The 23,733-nt window shown below is 40.7% G+C and overlaps 1 protein-coding gene across 1 annotated transcript in view; it reads left to right on the top strand.

The window, feature by feature from the left end:
- Positions 1-17,980, top strand: part of malrd1 (MAM and LDL receptor class A domain containing 1) — a 48,581-nt gene extending 30,601 nt beyond the window's left edge. The window contains exons 18-33 of the mRNA XM_084109245.1: positions 859-1,144; positions 1,391-1,636; positions 3,198-3,355; positions 4,042-4,219; positions 5,395-5,523; positions 5,622-5,774; positions 7,015-7,172; positions 7,537-7,738; positions 7,823-8,101; positions 8,194-8,319; positions 9,277-9,343; positions 13,960-14,054; positions 14,187-14,280; positions 14,373-14,433; positions 16,313-16,396; positions 16,761-17,980. Of these exons, the coding sequence (XP_083965371.1) occupies positions 859-1,144; positions 1,391-1,636; positions 3,198-3,355; positions 4,042-4,219; positions 5,395-5,523; positions 5,622-5,774; positions 7,015-7,172; positions 7,537-7,738; positions 7,823-8,101; positions 8,194-8,319; positions 9,277-9,343; positions 13,960-14,054; positions 14,187-14,280; positions 14,373-14,433; positions 16,313-16,396; positions 16,761-16,835 (2,391 nt within the window). The 3' untranslated portion in view covers positions 16,836-17,980. The remainder of the gene's footprint in view (positions 1-858; positions 1,145-1,390; positions 1,637-3,197; positions 3,356-4,041; positions 4,220-5,394; positions 5,524-5,621; positions 5,775-7,014; positions 7,173-7,536; positions 7,739-7,822; positions 8,102-8,193; positions 8,320-9,276; positions 9,344-13,959; positions 14,055-14,186; positions 14,281-14,372; positions 14,434-16,312; positions 16,397-16,760) is intronic.
- The last annotated feature ends 5,753 nt before the right edge of the window (positions 17,981-23,733 follow it).

Genomic DNA, 23,733 nt, shown 5'->3' with positions numbered 1-23,733 from the left:
AGTTTTTTCCTGACTGATCTATCCTCCCAGTTTATATTAAAATCCCCCATTATTATTATCTCTTTATCAAAATTGCAAATTGCCAGCATACTTTGTAACCCTTCATAAAAATCAATATTTGAGCTGGGTGGGCGGTAAATTACAATGAGGCTAAAATACATTTGTGGTGATAAAATAATTTTCAGCCCAATACATTCTAGGTCACAATTTGCCAAGTTTATCTCTTCACACTGAATACTGTTCTTTATATACACCATAACTCCGCCTCCTTTAGATTCCACTCTATCGCGTCTATAGATCTGGTAGCCTGGTACCATGATTGCGGCTGATGGTGAATTAGCCTTTAGCCAGGTTTCTGATAAGCAAAGATAATCTAGGTTTGATTCTGTTAAAATATGCTGAATTTGATCAGATTTAGATATGAGGCTTCGTATATTGAGGTGGCCCCCAAATAATCCATTTGGTTTTGATTTTGAATCCCATATTATTTTTGAATGGTTAACAGTCTGAAAAACATTCCATTTCCTGTTTTTTATGACAGCTGGATTTGTAGTCCATTTCCTGTGTTGACGAGTTTGACTTTCGGATATTTCGCTATTGATTTGATTAGCATCATGTTCATTTGGCGTGAAAGTTGGTGAGCCCCCACCTGCAGCACCCGACAGAAACGGCAGTTAGTTAATATTAATCACTTCTTTGTTGATTGTTGTATAAAATATATTCCACTAGCAATCGTATTGTTGGTCGGAACATCAGCTCCGCTGTGATTACTGTGACAGTACTGTGTACAGTAATGACAGTACATTACTGTGATTTTAGCTGATGTTACAATTCTTTCTTTCTTGTATGCTTTCCAAGATGGTCTTTTACGTCCACATGTCTGGTGACGGCATTGGCACTCTAAACGTGTACATGTCTACAAACTCCAGTCGCTCACTCTTACTCAGCCTCACTGGCAATCAAGGCAACTACTGGAGCAGACAGGAAGTGCCTCTCTCATCTTCTGACAACTTCCGCATTATGTTTGAAGGCAAGGTGGGACTCAATACTCGAGTTCACATCTGCCTGGATGACATCATCTTCTCATCAGGCTGTATTCTCAGTAGCAGATTTGAGACAGACACTACTCCCCGATTACTCCTAGGTACTATTTCACAACATTACAGTTTTTATTGTATTTTTGATCAAATAAATTCAGCCTTGGTGAGCATAAGAGACTTCTTTCAAAAACATTAAAAAAAATTCTGACTCCAAACTTTTGAATGATAGTTCAAGATTGTAAGAGAAGCATTCAGTACTGGAAACATGAAAATTTTGTGATGAGCAGAATAAAATATACATCTTTTGTTTTTATGCATTAGAATATTTATCTGTGAGTGTGTCTTCACAGGATCCTGTCCACCTGGTTCTTTACAGTGTAACAATGCCAATTGTTACAAGCAAGAGCAGAAATGTGACTTTACTGATGACTGTGGAGATGGAACTGATGAGTTGGATTGTGGGACATCCTGCTCATTTGAACATGGGCGCTGTGGTTGGAAAAACAGCCTGGCGGACACCTTTAGTTGGGCCCTTGGAGTCGGCTCCGTTCATATGATCAGACCTCCTCATGATCATACATTTAAGAATGAAAGTGGTAAGACTTTACTGTATACGGCTGCATATGTATAAGCAAAATGCAATGATCTCACATGGAGGCCTAACCAAACTGCCACCCAAAGACCTTCACACCCACGTTAGAAACATTCTGTAAATAATGTGTTTACAGCTCATCTACATGTTCAATAAGACTAAAGATAGAAAGCAAAAATTCAGTCCTGTGTAATTACACTATTTTGATATTTTAAAACTCAGACTTCATAATTCACAGAGCATTCAAAATGCTAATTGCAGCACATCTTGCACCTGCTGCTTAGATGACTGAAATAAAGAAGAGAAACAGAAATTTATTTTTGTCGAAAGGTTTGCGCATCATCTGCATTTTTCTGGTAATTGCTGGTAGCATTGAGGATTAAGATGTATTTATTTGCTTCTACTCATCTGTTGTAAGCTCCCTGGGAGACATCAGCACTTTGTAAAGGTTATCGGAGATGGGGTGATACTTGAACTAACTGCCTGTCATTTAGCGAGAGAATTTGCTTTTGTTCTTTTGATGCATGAGTTCACCTGCCCTGCCCGTACAGCCTTAATGAATAATGGTAAATTAATTTCACTTGCTTTCATCGGCTTGACCCAAGTTCCAAGCTTACCCCTGATAACAGTAGGTTATTGGATAAAATAAGGAAGAGTAGAAAAAGGAAGTGGTGGGAAGGTAGAGGGATGCTGAAAGAATTGTCACTGACTGTCAGGACCAAATGATTCAGCTCCTCCTGAACTTGCATTTAGAACTTTTTTGTAATAATGATACACCCAGTCTGGTGGAATGAAAATACATTTTCTAATTTCTCTTGTAAGCTGTAAAGACTTGCCAGTCTTAGACATGGTTTAAGATTTCATAGCCCCTGTCTCTGTAATAAAGCCTACGTTATTGATTTGGCGCCCTGCTTTACTCCATCTCAGCAAGATATCTTTATTATTCAAGTAGTTGTAAGCTTTCCATTCCTTGTATGTCCTTCCATAAGCAAGGTTTTCTAGCATCAACAGAACTATGGAGTCCCATGATCTGATGAAAGCTACAGTAAGCTGGGAAAACCATTATTGATGATGTTCAGATGTCCTTACCACATCACCCCATTTGGCAGTCCTGTTTTTTCATGCACAATTACAGCTTTATCCCTGTTTGAGTTCGTCTGTTTGTCATTTTCAGAATTCTTAGACTTCCATACGGTTGTATGCCAGATTAGGTTTAGTGCATCTAAAATTATATAGGTTACATTAAAAATACTATGTCAAGGATAGTGTACTATTTCCAGTGAGTTGAAATACTCATGCATACATGTTTTTTAGGCTGATAATGCCCACAACCCCTTGTTCAGTTTTCCTAATCAATGAATGAGATGGAGTTTTCACTATACATCAGGAGACTGAGCATGAGTTTTATGAGTCTCTTAAGTTTAATTAGTTACAAGGGTGCTAAAGAGAGTTCAAGTGTGTGAAGTTTGTGCCATTAAATCTTGACACTAATGCTGGATGAAGGATTTTTTTTTTTATGATATGAAAGCGCAACATTATTAACGTCAGTCTCTCTCTCTACACAGGCCACTTTGTATATCTGGCAGCCACTCCAGTGGGATTGAAGGGTGATAAAGCTCACATGAGAAGTTCTGTGTGGAAGGAGTCTAGTGCCACATGTAAACTTGTCTTCTGGTACTATATTTCTGAAAAAGCCACAGGAATCATCCGTCTCTTTATTAAGGTAATTGACTAGATCTTAGAGGTAAGTCCGCACACTGACTTTTACAGCTCCAAAAACATTTATTAATAAACGGCACACTTGAGATCTTACCAGGTGGAGCAAACACACAGTGCAACTGGAATATATCACTTAAATCAGGGAATGTGTGGAGGTCTTTATACAGTAGCTCTATTTGACATAAGCTGAAATGTACGACAGCAAGTTGCCAAAACTTGAAACGTGTTCTTGCAAGACTTTTTTCAGTACTGTGTTATGTGTGATTCCTAGCTGAAATAAACCATTTAGCACACCTTTAGCAAGGTGTTTATGAACCTTGCGTGAATCTGAGATTATGTGCAATATATTACAGTTAGTGTAAGAAGCTCATCCATGTCAGAATAAAGATTTAAAAATGTTAAGATTACGGGGGATCATTTATTAAAAAATAATGATTTGCATGGATAAATCTTTAATAAACACTGAAACATTCCATAAAAAATATTAAAATAAGGTTTCATGGTAACTTTAACAAAACTTGTCCATAGATAAGAATGCTTTTTTTTGCTTTTTTAATTGCTTTTTACTATTTTCATAATATGATTTTTTTTTTTTTTTTTTACAAATTTAGTAAAATGTCTAGATTTTTACAGTATATGGAATTGAATCAGTAAATGTTGTAAGCATTTTGCCTTCATTGTGATGGACAGACAGAAAATGAGCTGAGGGAGGTGTGGACAGAGCAGCAGATGCACAGGGAATGGAGAAGAGCGGAAGTGTCTCTGAGGAACCTGAGGAACTTTATTCTCATATTTGAAGTTGTACGAACACAAGATGTGAGTGGTGGAGCGGCTCTGGACAACCTGCAATTCATTGACTGTGCACCATGTAAGTTTTTCCCCCATGCAAGTGAATTAAATTTATTGTCCAACCCGAGAAAATTCTAATTTTTAAATAGCTTTGAACAAGCTGATATTTGATATCTGACGGACATGTTCTACGGACTGGTCCATAGCAAACAAGTGAAAGCTGCAGGCGAGTTTGACTAGTTTGAGCAGTGATGATCAGGGGGAAGCAACAATGCCTCCAGTTCTCATCTTCACATTTATTTCCCATGAGTCACTTTTGCTTCACGTTCATGCATAAGCGTGCGACCAGCACAGGGCTCTAAGGGTTGTCCTTAGCACTGCCTGATGGAAAGCAGTATCACCATTTAATTGGATAAGAATTGATTTGCTAATTCTGACAAGCCATTAGGGAACAACATGAAAGTCAGAATAAGTTCTTCTTTCGGTTTTCAGGCTTGACATTGAAATTGTCAGATTTAATCTGCATAGTGACACTTCTGAATCACAGTAATTACACTTGAGCTTGTGGATCTTTTAGCGAAGAAGTGTGTAAAGCAGAGGTATCAAACCCAATCAATCTGTGTCCAGGCTTCTTTCTAAATTTTGTTGAACATTAGTGGACTGAAGCATTTTTTAAACAAATACAATGTTTTTTATTAGAAATGACTATTCATGTGTATTCATGTGACTATTCATCTACTTATGTGTAAACATGAGTTTTGCTGTTTTTCTAAGAAACATGACCCTTTTGCATTTGTGGTTCCTCTGGGTCTTCACTAAATTCCACCATGTTTTTTATTTTTTATTTTAATGTACATTAATTCAACTAATCTACACTTACTCATAGCTGTCTGTAATGTAATAGGCTAAAACTATAAAAACTATAACAGTGTAAATAAATTAGCTCTATCAAAGCGTGAAGAATTAAGTTTTTGATAATTAAACAGGACATATTTTATCCTGAATAATCTTCCATTACTGTCATTTTATGTTTAAATAATTTGAGGATATTCTTGCTAAAAAGCTCTTGATGGATGATGTTTTATTGCTATTTTGAACTTGTTGAATACGGTCATGCTTGCGCATCATTTGGATTTCACATATTTTTATTGTTAGATGTCTTATGTTCTCATTTTTGTTATTAGATTACCTTTTATTTCTTTTTTTAAATTGCACTGTTTTGGATCAGTGAGACAGTGTTTCCTTGTGTTTCAGGGGCTGTCCATACTGGGTCATGCCCCACTGTCACAGATTTTGTGTGTAATAATGGAGACTGTATTGAGTATCATTTGGAGTGTGATGGTAAAGCTGACTGTTCGGATGAGTCCGATGAGTTAGACTGCAGTAAGTACATTAAGTAAAGTACATTAAAATTCTTGTCTATTTATTAACATTGTCTCTTGTATGGAGTTAACATCTCAGCTCTGCATTTGTTCTGTTAGTGATTGCTCCAGGAGCTTGTAATTTTGACATGCCTGGTGGCCATTGGCAGGAGACCTGTCAGCTGTCTCAGGATCCTCACGATGACTTTGACTGGGATATAGGCTATGGCAGAATGCATAATGGGACAGGACCATCAGCTGACCACAGCCCAAGTTAGTATAACCTAAACTTTACAGTGCCCTTAAATCAGCTGGGTAATATAAACTATTCAACACATACATATCACCCATGAGTAACACCATAAAAGCTTTATTTTGCTTTAAATTATTAGAAAAAAAAACTAGAATTTCCTATGAAACAAAATTGAAGTCAGCCGTCTGAATCATCTAATGAAATGTTGCATGATTTAAAAACCAAAGGGTTGGAGCTCAGAAATATCCATCACCAAAAGCCATTTTCCAGCTACTTTATCAGTGAGTGTAATTGAGTTCTGAATTTCTGCCCCTCATATACTCATGCCCTGTTCTGCTGAAAGATCAGTGTCTCTCAATGAAAGTGTTAAGTGTACATTATTTTAATTGTGAAAATGTGTTTGTCCTCTAAAAGGTGATCGATTTACTGAACCTACTATTGATTTTTCATTCCGGACAAAGAGTCAAGGAAATTGCTGTACAGAGTGTTTCTCTGAGTAAAATGGTGGAGTCGTGCACTGAAATCAAATGTTTGCTGTTACTGTCTCAATCATAATATTATAATAATATCTCCTTTCTGACAAGATAAGAAATTGTTTCTAATATTTGTAGAGGTGTAGTGGTGTAAAAGTCTTAAAGTCGATCAGTTTCAATCTATCTCAGAACTTGATCTTCTGGTAAAAAGATTTCTTTCTGGAGACGTGTGCTGGACTTCTCCAATCAATTAATCCGCTAAACCAGGTCTTTTCTTACAAATGACTGCAAGCTCACATCCAGATCTGCCTCCTAAATTTCAAAATCCAATCAACAACCAATGGATAGAACTAAATAATCCCCACCAGAACAAATCATCTGTCACTACTTGCGTTTAATCGCGACTTTAATGTGCAGTAGAGTTATTATGTGAGACTCAGTAATGAGAACTGTATTTAGAAGTGTAATAGTGCCTATAATCAAAAGAATGTCATCCTGTTTGAATGTGATAACAAGCTAACAGCACAAGCAAAGACACAAATGTGTCTTAATAAACCTAAAAAATAACTACGTTGCTTACCAAAAAAAGGTTTCATAAGTTAAATACCTCATGGTAATTGTTCACATATAGAACATTTATTATAAATTAATTTATGTAACATCTAAGTATAAAAACGTAACATATGCCGCTGTTTTGCTTCAATTAATTTACATATTAAAGCTATTCTAGCATGCATCCTTAATAAAGTAAATACTTAATGCTGACAACATTGGTTTACTCTTTCAGATGGAGGAGGGGGGTACCTGTTTGTGAACTCCAGTGCCCAGACAGAAGGAGACATTGCCATCTTAATAACCCAGCTGGAGTTTCCTGCCAGTGTCGGTATATGTCATCTGCGCTTTTGGTTCCACATGTACGGCTCACATCACATGGGTACGCTGAAGGTGAGAGAATAATGTGCGTTAACAAAATAAGTTTTTGAAAGAGGTCTCTTATGCTCACCTAGGCGGCATTTATTTGATCAAAAATACAGTAAAAACTGTAATATTGTAAAATAGAAAAAAAAAAAATTTCCAGTATCATTACTCCAGTTTTCAGTGTCACATGATCCTTCAGAAATCATGTATGTATATTCACCTCTTCCTTTTTGCATTATATGGCAGTATTTCACTTGCAAAGGTTTAGGAGCACTGTGCAGGAGTTCAATGAATTCCCTTCCACTGCTTTCATTTTATATTGAAAACTGAAATTTAAAGAAAACACTGAGCTTTGAAGGCTGTGTTATGAATTCTGGGTACTTTATTGCAGGTGTATACAGTGGGCCACAGTGGAGCACCCTTACTAATGTGGGCAACCTGTGGAAACCATGGAGACAGCTGGCAGTATGCTAATGTGATCTTATCAAATGCATCACCCTTCAGAGTAAGTATTCAGGCAGAAGTGGGAGCTGACCAGTGGACTGACATTGCTGTGGATGACTTCTCTTTCACTAGGCAGTGTCTTGTTGGAGGTACAGAACTGCTGATTGCTTTTTATTCTCAGCTCTTCCCAAATTGAAAACTGGGTTTACCATTTTGTTTCTGTGTATGTTCAGGTCCAGTGACCCCTATCCCACAAACATGCCACATGGAGCACTTCCAGTGTTTGTATCTGTTCGAGTGTATACCACTGAGTTGGCACTGTGATGGTGAGGTGGACTGTCTTGACCACTCGGACGAGGAGATGTGTGCGAGCGTGGCTCCTGGCACTACGTCACCTCAAACAGGGTGTGAGACAGGAGAATACCGCTGCATGAACAACAGCTGTATTCCTGCACTGCTGCGCTGCGATTCTGTTTTAGATTGCCCTAATGGAGAAGATGAATATGGATGCCGTAAGACCCAAGCATAAATCTGTTTAAAATACATTGTAGTACATCATAGCTGTAATACAGACAGATGAAATTATCTCTCTGTGTCTCTGTAGCGGTTACGATATGTGAAGAAGGAGAACTAGTGTGTGAGGCGACTGCAGAGTGTGTAGCGTATCAGAGTCGATGCAACAATATTGTTGACTGCCATCCTTTTAACTCTGATGAGTCCAGCTGCTATGGTAACAAACACATTCATTCATCTAACTTTTGTATTTAAAGGGGTCATATCATTCATGTAATTTTTTTTAAATCAGTTAATGTTTCTTATTATATTCATTTTTTGCACTTAAAAAAAAACAGTTTTGCTGCTACTTTAAGCCATTATAAGTTATCATTAGTTTTTCTGGTGATCTGTTGGAAATGTAAATTTGCAGAAAGTGTAGAAAGAACAGCATTTATTTGAAATGGAAATCTCTTGTAACATCTTCACTGTCCTTCTTGATCAATTGAATGTATCCTTGCTGAAAAAAGTATAATTTTTGTTTCAAATCAAAAGTCTTACTGACCCCAAACTTTTTGAATGGTCCTGTATGTAATTTTGTTTTTTAGGAAGTATATTTCTGGGATTTCATTATAATAGTGTTTTCATAATCATCTGGGTGGAAAAATGAGTGATTGTGGTATGAAGTCACAAAGCATTGTTCATCAGACAATGTATAAAAAGATGGAAAGAAAAATATCAGTAGTTGCTTCTCTGACTTAATTCCCTAAATGAAGGGTAAAATTTATTGCTTAAAAATTTATGAACAACATAAAGCCCATCACATTAAAGTGACTTTTTAGGAGTTACATAATATATTACTTCTCATTAAGTGGGCACTTTCTTCTGGGGACTATCCCTGCAATCATCTGATTAAAGGAGCTGTGCCCCAGGAGCACCGTGGGGGTGAAGTGCCTCGGTCAAGGACACATCATTAATGGAGGCTCTCTGTAACTCTCTTGTTAAGGGTTGCCCCCAACTGTGTTGGAACCTGCACCCTTACGCTGCCAGCCCCATATCTTAAACAACAATGTAATCACCCCAGATCTGCATTAATTAATAGTATGAAATTAGGTCCTTATAGGATTTTATTGTTCAGTATGATGATTATTTTATCATAAGTCAACATTATATGTGGATGTATTTTATTTTTCAGAGTGTCCCTTTGGGTACTGTCTCAATGGAGGGAGATGTGCAGTAAAGGAGAATGGACCAGTGTGCATGTGAGTTCCCTTTCAAGGGAATGAGACGCTGCGTCGAGACGCTGTGGGAACACCTCTGTGTGATTGCATCGTGAAGCATGTGTGAAATCAGTCTAATGGCGTAACGGAACGCCATAGGCAGTCATCAACCAGGAAACTATAAAGCATAAATGGAAGCGCTCTATGTATACATATATACGCCATTAGAGAACTGTGTCGGACTACAGATTTATCTCTCCGGGCCACCAAGGAGATGGCCAATTTAGTCGGCCGCACTACGGCAGCCCTGGTGGCCATGGAGAGATACCTGTGATTAAATCTGTCAGGAATAAAAGAAAAATATAAAAGTTTTCTTCTAAATTCCCCGCTTTCCCCTCCTGGCCTCTTTGGCGATGCTGTCACCTCAGTTGTCAAGAGGTTTCAGGAGTCAAAGAAACAGGCGGCGGCGTTCCATATGTTTATTTCTCTCCGCCCTCGCGTCTCTGAGGCTGCTGGGCGTCTACAAGCTGCTCTCATCGAGCGCAGAAAAAGCAGAGCATTGCCCCCCACAAAAACACTGGGGGTTGGGGCGTCGCTCGCAGCCGAAGCCTACGAAGAATAAAGCGGATCTGAGGACCGTTATTGTCTCTAAGAAGACTTCAGCGAAGAAGTCTCCTAAGGGTCGTACCCTCAGGGGTAGTGGTCAACACCTCATTATAAGGTGCCCATTTTCCCTCTGTGCCCTCAGGGGGCTGGTCTGCCAACCCCGCCACCTTGTGTGCTTCGGGGTGCAGCTGTCTCCAGTGATCCTCTGAGGAGGTTCGCAGAGAAGTCAGTTTGGCCATTCCATACAGGTTTGTTACTTCAAGGCTGTTCAAGTAACAACAGAGGCCAGTCTTGAGAGACTGGTTCCTTTAGTAGAATTTCTGGCAGCATGGAAACTACTTATAATATATCTCAAAATATATTATATTTTATATTTATATCTCAATGGGTCCTGCTGATGGTAGAAAAGGGTTACAGAATTCAGTTCTGGTCTTGCCCACCCAGGTTCAAAAGGGTTCTACCCACAGTGGTAGATGCCAAGCAGGCTCTAGTCATGGAGCAAGAAGTAAAGGCTCTGCTGGACAAGGGGACCATGAGGAGTATGTTCCTCCTCCCAGCAGAGAATCCGGGTTTTACAGCCAGTACTTTATAGTTCCAAAAAATGATGGGAGGTTGCATCCTATCTTAGATCTGCGCCATCTAAATCGTTCTGTAAAGAAGCTCAAATTCAAGATGCTCACTTTAAAGCAAATCGTGTCACAAATCAGGTCTGAGGACTGGTTTGTCACGATAGATCTCAGGGACCCATACTTCCACATCTCCATCCTTCCACAACACAGGAAGTTCCTGAGGTTCGCTTTCGGGGGCGAAGCGTACCGATATCGAGTTCTTCCTTTTTGGCCTAGCTTTATCACCCCGCACGTTCACGAAATGCGTGGATACAGCTCTGGCACTCCAGGGCATTCGCGTGTTGAATTACATTGACGATTGGTTGACTCTAGCTCAGTCAGATCACATGGAAGTTCAGCATCACCCATATGAGGAAGTTGGGGTTAAGGCTCAACGTCAAGGTCAAACTCACCTAGGCGTGGTTTGGGATTCGATGACGATGCAGGCACGTCTCTCCTACTCCTATCGCAGATTCTTAATCTGCTGTGCCCAGTTAGGGCATTAGATGCATTGCCTACGTCCACAGAGCTGCGCTGTGGCAAAAGTCAGAACAGTTATTTGTCTGATTTGGGTCAAAGGGTGCCCAGCATCTAAGTAGAAGATGAGTAACTAGGTAGTCGAGGCTATCTCACTTGCTTACGAGTCGGCTGGTCAGCCTTCACGTATGGCTGTTCAGGCCCACTCCACTAAAAGTATGGCCGGGAGTTTCCCCTTCAAGACATCTGTGATGCTGAAGATGGAACAAGACGCTGCGTCGCCCAGCCATACTCCCTGCATGTCTGTGATCGACTTGCTTCAGCCTATCAGAAGTTAGCACTGTTTGTTCCAGGTATGCTTTATAGCATCCTGGTTAATGACGTCACCCGCCTATGACGTTCCGTCACGCCATTGGACTGATTTCACACATGCTTCACGATGCAGTCACGCAGAGGCGTTCCCACAGCGCCTCAACGCAGCGTCTCATTCCCTCTTCAAAGTACCAGGGTTACAGTCGTGACCTTAGACATTCCTCAAGCACAATAATGCACACACAAATAAATATATGCAACAGATGTGGATCCCAAAAGATTAATAATGAAATACAACATTTTTCAAAAGGAATAGTGTATTTGGTACCACTTTTTTAAATGTCTTTAACTACAATACTGACATTTAAATTAATTATTTATACAATTCTCTCATGCATGTTTATACATTGTACTTCTATTTCATTTAATTTAATTAATTACACTGTTGATGCTTTCCTTTACACCTTAACCCACCCTTAAACCCAACCATGCCACCAAACCTGCCCCTAACCTTACATGCATCCCACCTCAATAGCAGTTGTATAGCATTGTTTTATCTTAGTAATCACTTCTTTTGTACTCATGCCTATTAACATTATATTGAAATGTATTATAGCTGGTAATACAAATTCATGAAACATATAGGTTCGTTATGGAGGCCAAATATGATTTTTGTTGGACTACAGAAAGTCTTTGCTAAACATCTTTGTAATTGTGGTTTGAAAAAACCTAAAATCTCCTTTCAGTTTTACTTGGGAGGAAAAAATCCCCACCTTCACCTGTCGGTCATGGTCAGGTGGATGACAAGACTCTGTTGGAGATCTTTCATTGAATTATTCATGCTGTTCTACTGTGCAAGCCGAATATCACATTGAAATGTGAGCGAGTTATACAAAGAGTATCAGCACCCTGGCCCTCAGTTTAAACATGTACTTTTCTTTTTTTTTTCTTTTTTTTCCTTTTTTTTCTTACAGTAATTGCAACATTTCCTTACATTAGGATGGTACCTGAAAACTTAGAACAGACATTCAACAAAAAACGAAACAGTCTCAGATTTTGTTCAGATATTAGCCTACAGTATCAAATATAATAATAAAAAATAATAATAATAATACAAATAAATAAATAAATAATAATAATTTAAAAAAAATTAAAACAATATATAAAAAAAGACATCAATTGTAGCATCAATACAGTTAGTTACAAGGCAATGCCAGCCAACACAATATCTGTTTGTAATTTAATCAGATATATAGTTCTATATTTATTGCTCTGCCAAGTGGCAATAGTTTGGGTACCTGATCCGATCTTTTTTTTATATATATATATATATATATATATATAACTGTATACAAAAGAGAAGAAAAAAAACAAAAAAAAAACTTGAGGATGCTACATTTTACTCCAGAAGTACTCTCATTCCCAATGTGTTTATTTTGTTTTATTTATGTGGTTTATTTTATTTGTATTCCTACCATTACTTTTTAAATTCCTTATACGAATGTTATCTCTCTATTTATTCAGTAATTCTTAGGATTTCCCTACTTTTCTTAAAATATCGTAATCTCTAAACTAGGTCTGGTCTTAGTGGGAGAATGTAGTCTATCCATTTTCCCCATAGCTTGATAAATTTCTTGGATTGAAGCTGAAGATTCATTGTTAATCTCTCCATCGTGTAAATTTCGTTCACAATTCCCAGCCAATCGTTAATTTCTGGTGTTTCAGGTTGCAACCATTTTCTGGTTATAGATTTTTTGCAAGCTATTAACAGAATTCTTATTAAATATTTATCAGATTTGTCTTCTGATTTAAGACTTTTAAGACCAAAGTATAGAGTTGAAAAACTAAATTGGATGGGTTCCATGAATATATTCTCTAAACTCTTATGAATTTTTTGCCAGAATTCCTGAACTTTAGAGCATTCCCAGAATATATGGCTATGATTGGCTTCATTTGAGCCGCACATTCTCCAACAGGTTGCATTTTTGCTTCGATATCTTTTCTGCTTAGGGGTGAGGAAAAATCTAGTGACATTTTTCCAACCAAATTCTCTCCAGGATGAGGAGTGTGTTATCTTCCACTGTGATTTAAGGATACTTTCCCAATAAACATGTACTTTTCAGTGGACTGCCAAAGCATGCTTTCTGTAATTACTGTTCCTTGTGCCAAGAAACGCAATCTTTCTTCGTTTGAATCAACCCCCCTAAGCCTCAAATGTTTTCTCTCTCCTTGTCTTTCTCTTTGAAATGGTGGATGTCATCGCTAATAAATTACGAGAATTACTTAAGTTGCTTGTTCACAGACACAAGTGTATCTGTGTGCATGAGGTTGATTTCAGAATAGCTTAAGGACTATTCCTTATGTGAAAGGATCTTCCCCATAGGCAAGAAAAGTAAAAGAAAACACAGGGAGAAAGTAAAAGAAAGGAAGGGACAAAAAGAGAATGTGTGTCTTTTTCTTATTTCAGGTGCCAAGGGAAGGCTGTTGCTGATATTAAGCTCATGTGGATGTCTCCAAGCAAATTTTCATGCAATTATTTATTTAATTTTCTTTTGGAAAGTTGATGAGCCAACATTCCCTTTTGAATCAACTCTGCCATTCAAAGTCTGTGTGTGCGTGTTTGTGCAATAATGATGTTTTTCTGTCTTTCTCTAGTTGTCCATCACAGTGGATTGGGAATCGTTGCCAAGAAAAATCATTTACTCCCACAACATCTGTGATACCGGATAGTAAACTAGGTAATTGGATGGGTGAGTATACCTATGCAGTTATTTGAATATAAATGTACTTTTTTCCCATGCAGATAATCAACTATATATATATATAATGTATATATATATATATACACAATAATATAATATGTGTCATTTTGAACTCTGCAGCTGTCAGTGTTGGACTAAGTGTAATTGTGATCCTGGTAGTCATTGCAACTGGAGTCATTTTGTTCTGGTTATTTCAAAAGAGACATTCACAAAAGTAAGTCCATTCACATTAAGATGAACTCTACATAATTAGAAAGTGTCTGTATATATGTGTTGGTATTGACGTTTTTTTTCTGGACTGAAAAGAGACTCCGGTCTTATTGCTAATGAAGAGTTGGATAGCTCAACCTTTGACTTGCTGAAAAAGGTCAGTCATATACCTTAATATTTAAATTTCATGATCAAATTGATTTCTCTGACAGCTTATATCATGCAATTGTGTGTTTGTTTATTAATAGAGATCTTCATTTTCACTGCCTTGTTTTATATGTTGGATTTATCTCCTTACATTCCCTAGACACTCTTTTTCCATTTTCTTTTTTTTCCCACTTACTGCCTGTTTTCCACTTTGGAGCGAACAGTGTTAGTCAGTAATTTGAACCACTCTGCAGGTGTGAGAGAGAGTTCTGTCACACTGTTGATGGGAAATATTGACCCTCAAGCCTAAGTTTGTGTGTTTGTGTTAGTGTGAGCATGTGTGCATTTAACACTCAGTGCTAAACTCGCTGTATTCTGCATGCGACATGCAGTCATTTTCACTCTCCTGTGCAGTGAGGGGCAGTTTTCAGTGAAGCCTGGCATATTTTAATGGCTAACTGAGATTTCTCCACATTTTGCTCAGTTATGCATTAATGTCAATGAGCTGCTTCAGAAATCGAATTCAGCGGGAGCCCCGGTGTTCGGTTTTGTCATTCTAGTCACTTATTACACTAATGTATTGGAATTGGAATTTATTTTGCTTGAAATTTGACTGTGAACTTCGAAGACGCTATATACTAATTAAACTATTATTATTGTTTTTCCTCTAACTGACATTTTATTAAAGGGGTCATATAAAAATAAAATTTTATGTATTTGGTTTAATGCAATGTGTTTATGCAGTTTTAGGTTAAAAAAAGTCATTATTTTACACATACCGTACATTATTGTTGCTCCTCTATGCCCTGCCTTATTGAAACGCGTAGATTTTTTATTTTTTTCGAAAGTTCATTGTTCTGAAAAGCGCAGTGTGCTCTGATTGGCCAGTGATCCAGTGCATTGTGATTGGCCCGAATAAACGGAAATGTCACACCCCTTACCATATTTGGAACAGCAGCTCCATCAATAGCAAAGCAATAATGACAGGTGATAATGTCTATTCGAGCCTGAATCTGATCCGGAAAATGCAGATGACCAAGCTGATCGATCAACTTTGCCAGTGCGACTGGACCAGATAGTATCAGATTGGTAAGGTTTTATTTCATTGGGGACATAATTATTGATTATAATGACTAAATACTGTCTTTTTACGCGTCGCGCTACGGGGGGGAGAACACTATGTAAACATAAAACTATGTCTGCATTTGTGATCGTAGAAACGACATACAAGCGTGACTATTATATGCTCAAAACTCACGTTTGAATAGTTTGTAGCAAATTATTCAAATATGAAAACATACTTACAGGCTGTGTCTGTGAGTCAGAAGCGCCAGACTGTACTTGCAAAGATTGCCCCACTTTTTAGAATCAGCCTTTGTGCACAGCCGGCCTTGTACTCTCCCAGGTTCTGGAAACAGTCCTCCGAAAAATGCACAGCACACAGTCGAATATTTTGGTTGAACTGTTCTGGAACAGTGTTGTAAATAAAGCTTAACCACTGTTTTCTAATTATGTCCTCTTTTGAAAGGCCAAACAAAGTAGGCTTTCACAACGACAAACACAGCGTCTCCACGACATGGCAGCACCGGCGAAACAATAATACAGCGAGAATAAAAGTTACGCCGCCTTTCTTTGCGTATACTGTTATGAAACTCTGCCCCCACACACTGACGTAGATTTGTGGGGGCGTGTTTGAATGAAGTGTTTTAGGAAAGCGTGGCTGAGCCTTAACTTTGACACAGAAAATCTCTTTGCGTTTGAGACTTTGAGTTTGTAACTCTGCAGATCTTATACATGCACAAACAGCTGCATAACACACTAAAGAAAATGGAAAACAAGAAATCGCATCATATGACCCCTTTAAGTTAACTTGCTAATTCTTGTTTCAGCTGCCCTCCCTTGACATTAGACCAAGGTGGCCTGTACATCCTCAATTAAACATCAGCGTTTACCCATGGAAAGATGATCCAAAGGTATGAAACTCCAGTTGTCATAATTAACATAGTGACTAACCATTCAGTTTAACTCCAAAAACACTTTAACTTTTAAATGGCTCTGCACTCAATTTTGCTGGCAGCAGCTATAGTTTTGATAAGCCGTGATATGACTTGGGATCGGAGGACAAGGACCTTCGAGTAATACCTTTAATCTTCTGCTTAAGTAATAAATAAAAATAAGGTACCAGAGAAGAGAAGGCAGCTGAGGAAAAATGTATATCATAATGTCTCATCATAATGATGGGATGCAATTGCTGGCTCTGTGTAAATGTACTATGAGTGTAATCAGTGCTTTTCATTTGTACATCTGGGCCTGTCTTTGCTTGTGTGTGCTATTCAGGTCTCCAGCTCAAAGGAAAGCCAGCTCTCTTTCTCCAACCCACTCTACAAGTGCCCAAACAGTTCTGAAGCTTGAAGAAAACAGACACGCAAACTCTGGCCGTCATGTCCCTATAGATTTAAAGTGCTTTCCACTTCATTTGAGCCTCCCCGGCAACATGGCTGTACTTGCTTAGGGTTTATAGGTTTGTTTTTTACACAAACTCATGGAAGGAAAAGTGTAAACACAAACAAATTCCAATTAAGCAGAATGAGCAGTTGAACTTTATCAGTCATAAAACGTTTCTTATAAGAATCTGACATAACTCATTCCACATGTTGTTAAATCTCTGTGAGGTGCTGAAATTACATTTCCATCTTATTTTACAAGAGCCAACACTTTGTCAGTGCCTGCTGATAGATGCCTATGAAGGTCCAACAGCAACAGATGCATAACCATGGCAATGTCAAATGTTCATGTTCAGCTACAAAAAAATGTATTTCTGTGATTTGAAAGGCAATTTATGTTTTGTTTTTTTTAACACCATGTTTTTTGTTTCAGTGAAAATGCCAAACAATATCTTTCAGAAAATAAAGGGAAAGCTAAGAAAATCATATCTTTATTAAAATTAAATATTTAAGATGACCACAATATAACATTAATCCGGGAAGGTTTATCAAATCTAATATGGACTCAGGGAGCCATTTCAGAGATTGTTTTGCTTTTAGTCTGCTCTCCTTCCAGGTCTCTGTGGTTTTGAGAGTATTGTATTTTCATTACTTCAAATGTGCGTTCAATCACCACTTGATCTCATTTTTGGATTCAGGCAGACCACATTTTGACAGATGATAAAATTGAAAACTATAATGATACAGAAACATGAACAAAGACAAGTGAAATAGTAGGCTAAACTGTGCTGATGCAGTGTTTAAGTGAAAAGGAAAATTATCTGGGTACCAGAAAACTGTAACAAAAGCTGTAAATGTATGAACTCGGTTGAAATTTGGAATTTTTCAGTGCTATAAACTGTTATATTGTGGTGTTTTTAATCCTGCAAACCATTTCCTTTTATTTCTGGTTCTTTTTTACCAGTACTCAAAACAAATGCTTTGATTTATCATAGCAAGTACAAAGCCTGAAATGAAACATGATTTTAAAAAGAGTGTACGAGTCATTGCTCAGACTGTTGCACAATGTGACTCTGCTCAAAGATGGGATCTATGGGAGATTATGGATCTATTAAAAACATACAAAATGGATTTCTGAAATGTGCTGCACATTACATTTAAGCTTGAACTTTTACAAACTATTAGACATTTTTACTGTCAGCTAATTGTCATAGTAGTACTCAAGGCGAGGAAGCAATAATGCAAGTAAAAGTATTTATTTAGAATTCTCAAAGTCAGACAAACACAGAACAAACACGGTGGCAGTTGAGTGGCGCAGGGACCTCGACAGGCAACACAGAAGATGACGGTGGTAAATGGTGGAGTCCGTGAAGGAAACAGATGAAGTAAATCCAGAACCGGAACGAGGAATACACAGCAACACCAAATGGGAACACCGACTCACGAACACGCCAGACTGAAGCACAACGGAGACCGCCAAACAGGAACAGGATACAACATGAGGAGACTTCACAACGATCTGACAGTGAGAGGACAGAGAACGTGAGTATATGAAGGCGCGTTGATCAGCTGCAGCTGGCGCCGTTAGTGAGCTACAGCTGTCACCACTGATCAGCAGTAACGATCTGGACCACGCCAACACACACACATACAACAACAACGACACGAGACAAGAAGACAGTGAATTCATTAACCGTGACAGTACCCCCCCTCCTAGGAACGCCTCCTGGCGTCCCCAGACTCCCTTACCTGTCGATTGTAATCATCGATAAGGGAGTGATCCAGGATGTCTCTAGCAGGTACCCAACTTCTCTCCTCCGGACCGTAACCTTCCCAGTCCACCAAGTACTGAAATCCGCGTTCCCTCCGTCTTGAGTCCAGAATTAGATTAACCGAATATGTAGGTTTCCCATCTACGAGTCGCGGCGGGGGGGGGGAGAACCGGGACAGGCGGATTAATATGAGAACGAAACACAGGCTTTATTTTAGATACATGAAAGACGGGATGAATTCTCCTGTACGCTGGAGGAAGATTGAGGCGGACTGCCACCGGACTAATGATTTTGGTGACAGTGAATGGGCCAATGAATTTGGGAGCAAGCTTATTAGAAACGGAGTGGAGAGGAATATTCTTGGTAGAAAGCCACACTTTTTGACCAGCGACGTATACGGGAGGCTTAGACCGGTGGCGATCGGCTTTAGCCTTGGTGCGCGCCCCCACTTGGAGTAGAGTCTCACGGGCTCTAGTCCATGTGCGGTGACACCTCTGGACGAAGGCGTGAGTGGAGGGACCGCGACTTCAGATTCCAGACTGGGAAAAATTGGTGGCTGGTAACCTAAACTACACTCAAACGGTGATAGGCCCGTGGATGACACTGGTAACGCATTGTGAGCGTACTCCACCATTGAAAGTTGTTGGCTCCATGAGGAAGGATTCTTGGAGACCAAACATCACAACACCCTTTCCAGATCTTGGTTGGCTCTCTCGGTTTGGCCATTGCTCTGGGGATGAAACCCTGAGGACAGACTGACAGTTGCTCCCAGTAATCTACAAAACTCTCGCTAAAATTTGGACACAAACTGGGGTCCTCTGTCGGAAACCATGTCCATCGGGAGGCCATGTAAGCGAAAGACGTCGTCTACAACGGTCAACGCTGTCTCCTTGGCTGAGGGTAATTTGGGCAAGGGGATGAAATGAGCCGCCTTCGAGAACCGGTCCACCACAGTCAAAAACGACCGTATTGCCCTGAGAGGGTGGAAGGTCGGTAATAAAATCTAGCGCTATATGGGACCAGGGTCTCGAAGGGACGGGCAGCGGTTGAAGTAACCCATCTGGGGGTCGATTGGAAGTCTTACCAGTGTCACAAACCGAGCAAGCCAAAACAAAACTGTGAATGTCGCGAGCCATAAGTGGCCACCAGAATCGTTGCTTGACTAAAAAACTAGTGCGACTGACTCCTGGATGACAAGCCACGTTGGAACAATGCCCCCACTGAATGACGTCAGACCGTAATCCCTCCGGCACAAATAACCGATTCGGTGGGCAACCGGGCGGAGGCGTTACCCCTTCTAAGGCCGTCCTGACCTTCGATTCGACCTCCCATGTGAGTGTGGAGACAAATAGGGTCTCGGGTAAAATGCACTCGGGAGTAGACGGGCGTTCGGAACGGTCAAAAATACGCGATAAAGAATCGGGTTTGATGTTTTTGGAACCCGGGCGGTACGAAAGAGAAAAATCAAAACGTCCGAAAAAAAGTGCCCACCGAGCCTGCCTGGAGTTCAATCTTTTGGCGGTTCTGATATATTCCAGATTCTTGTGATCGGTCCAGACGATAAAAGGTACCCCCGACCCTTCTAACCAATGACGCCATTCTTCCAACGCTAACTTGACTGCCAACAACTCCCTGTTACCGATTTCAGTTACGTTCGACAGGTGATAAACGATGGGACAAAAACGCACAGGGATGCATCTTGTCATTTGTGGGAGAACGTTGGGATAGCACTGCTCCTACCCCCACCTCTGACGCATCGACCTCCACCACGAACTGACGTGAAGGATCAGGGGCTATTAAGATGGGGGCTGAAACAAAGCGGCCTTTCAGTTTGGCAAACACAGCCTCGGCTGTGTCTGACCACCTGAACGTAGTTCTGGGGGAGGTCAAGGCAGTCAGAGGTGCAGCTAGTTGGCTGAAGTTGCGAATAAAACGCTGGTAGAAGTTGGCGAACCCCAGAAACCTCTGTAGGGCCTTACGGGAATCTGGACTTGGCCACTCTACCAAAGCCTTAACCTTCTCAGGATCCATGCGTACTCCCTCAGACGAAATGATGTACCCTAAGAAAGGAACAGACTGTGCATGAAAAGCGCATTTCTCCGCCTTGACAAAAAGCCCATTCTCTAGCAACCTCTGAAGCACTCGTCTGACGTGTTGAACGTGTTCCTGGAGAGACGAAGAAAAAATCAATATGTCATCCAGGTAAACGTATATGAACTGATCTACCATGTCTCTCAACACGTCATTGACGAGTGCCTGAAAAAACGCTAGGGAGTTGGAAAGACCAAACGGCATAACCAAGTATTCAAAGTGCCCCCTGGGGGTGTTGAAAGCGGTTTTCCATTCATCCCCCTTCCTGATGCGAACCAAATGATATGCATTACGTAAATCCAATTTTGTGAAGATTGATGCTCCCTGCAACCTCTCGAAGGCTGAAGACATCAACGGCAAAGGATAAGTATTCTTTACCGTGATGCTGTTCAACTCCCGGTAATCAATGCAAGGTCGCAGAGAACCATCCTTCTTCCCCACAAAAAAGAACCCCGCCCCCGCTGGAGAAGAGGAAGACGGATGAACCCTGTTGCTAGAGAATCAGAAATATATTTCTCCATAGCCTCCCTTTCTGGAGCAGAAAGCGAATATAACTTGCCTTTAGGCGGAGACTTACCTGGCAGTAAATCTATGGCACAGTCATAAGGACGATGCGGAGGAAGAGAAGCAGCACGAGACTTACTGAACACTTCCTTCAGGTCGCGGTACTCTGCGGGCACGTTATACAAATCCGCTGCCTCCTCCTGAAACACAGAGACAGAGACAGACGGACAGGCAGACACTAGACAAGACTCATGACACTGACTGCTCCATGCGAGGATGGATCTTTGATGCCAGTCTATTTTAGGATTGTGAAGTGTTTGCCATGGATGACCCAGAACAACAGGTGCGAGAGGAGAGTTCATGAGCAAGAATGATAGGGTTTCCGTATGGTTGCCAGATGTGATGAGAGTAACGGGGCCAGTGGTGTGTGAAATATTGGGGAGTTCTTAACCGGTAACAGCGTGGACTGAAATCTTGTGTGACAGTTGGCTGACTGGAATCTGAAGTCTGTGTGCAAAATGATAGTCCATGAAATTACCTTCGGCGCCAGAATCCAGTAAAGCTTGACAGGTGTGTGTGTGTGTGTGTGTGTGTGTGTGTTGCCCATCTCAGTCTTACCGGGAGGAGCGTAGATGTTGATGAGGTCTTCTCGGTGGAGATCCCACCTGACAGTAGCCTCATAGTTACTGTCGGACTTGACCTTTTACTGGGCAGGCGTTAAGATACCTCCACAGTACCTCCTCCCGGGAAAGCCGAGCTCTCCCCACCTGCATGGGCTCATGATCGAAGACGGGGCTGACCGTGTCCCCGCCACTGGAATGTAGACCCTCGGCTCCTCCCTGTGATCTGCTCGGGAGAGCACGTCGCTCCACTCTGGTTAACCGTACATCCACTCTCAACGCGAGGCCGATTAAACCATTAAGAGTCTTCGGGAGGTCCAGGACGTAGATCTCTTTCTGGACACGGTCAGCCAGCCCATGCAGGAACATGTCCCACTGCGCCTCCTCGTTCCAGTGGCACTCTGCCGCCAAGGTCCGGAACTCGATGGAATAGTCCGATACAGAACCTTGACGAAGGTCGGCGAGTATTCTGGCCACCTCTCTTCCCGCTACACCTCGGTCGAATACTTGCCTCATCTCGGCGGAGAGTGCCTGGAACGAGTCGCAGCATGGATCTTGGTTTTCCCACACCGCTGTCCCCCATAATGCCGCTCTTCCAGTCAGTAGTGTCAGAACAAATGCTATCTTAGATCGTTCATTGTGGAAGGTCTTCGGTTGCAATGAGAAGTGCATAGAACATCGAGTAAGAAATGCTCTGCAGTAGCTGGGTTCTCCTGAGTAGGACTCGGGAACAGGCAGGCATGGTTCTGACTGGAAGAGGGATGCTGGCGGTGTGGGGGAAACTGGCGGTGTGGGTGGCGCAGTGGGAGCTCTCAGATGTTGAAACTGCTGGGTGAGCTCGGACACCTGCGCCACTAAAGCTTGAACTGCACACCCCGTATTAGTGAGGCTCTCCTCCTGGGAATCTATCCTGGAGATGCTGCGGGCGATGAAATCATCCAGAGTCATCGCGGGACCACTTGCTGCTTCCATCTGAAGGTCAGATCGTTCTGTCATAGTAGTACTCAAGGCGAGGAAGCAATAATGCAAGTAAAAGTATTTATTTAGAATTCTCAAAGTCAGACAAACACGGTGGCAGTTGAGTGGCGCAGGGACCTCGACAGGCAACACAGAAGATGACGGTGGTGAATGGTGGAGTCCGTGAAGGAAACAGATGAAGTAAATCCAGAACCGGAACGAGGAATACACAGCAACACCAAACGGGAACACCGACTCACGAACACGCCAGACTGAAGCACAACGGAGACTGCCAAACAGGAACAGGATACAACATGAGGAGACTTCACAACGATCTGACAATGAGAGGACAGAGAACGTGAGTATATGAAGGCGCGTTGATCAGCTGCAGCTGGCGCCGTTAGTGAGCTACAGCTGTCACCACTGATCAGCGGTAACGATCTGGACCACGCCCACACACACATACAACAACAACGACACGAGACAAGAAGAAGACAGTGAATTCATGAACCGTGACACTAATATAGGCACAATCAACCATTCTTTATGATCTACAAAACTTTGTAATTTTCATAATCTGATTGGAGCTTACACTTTAGAAAATGTCTAAAAGACTTTAATTATGACAATGAAAATATACCATTGGACTTCTGTTGTTATTCTACATGTAGGACAATGTTGACGTCAGAATAACTACAGTCAATATAGAATCACTAGAGCACCTGTTTTAGACTTTCACTCCTTTCTGCCACCAATTTGGTTACTGCGAATAAAACAACTCCTTGTATCCTCTAAAACTACAGCTATTTATTTGCTTTTATCTTATTGTTTTTTTATTCGTTTTGGTAGTGAAATATTTTGTTTTCCAAACTGGAACTTCCCTGTCCTGGGGCCTGTTTCAATAAGGAGGTTCAACCAACTC

This window comes from Abramis brama, assembly GCF_963993115.1.
Source record: "Abramis brama genome assembly, chromosome: 3".
NCBI classification, from domain to species: Eukaryota; Metazoa; Chordata; class Actinopteri; order Cypriniformes; family Leuciscidae; genus Abramis; species Abramis brama.
Note: the sequence above shows the minus strand (reverse complement) of the source record. Positions and strands in the feature narration are given on the sequence as shown.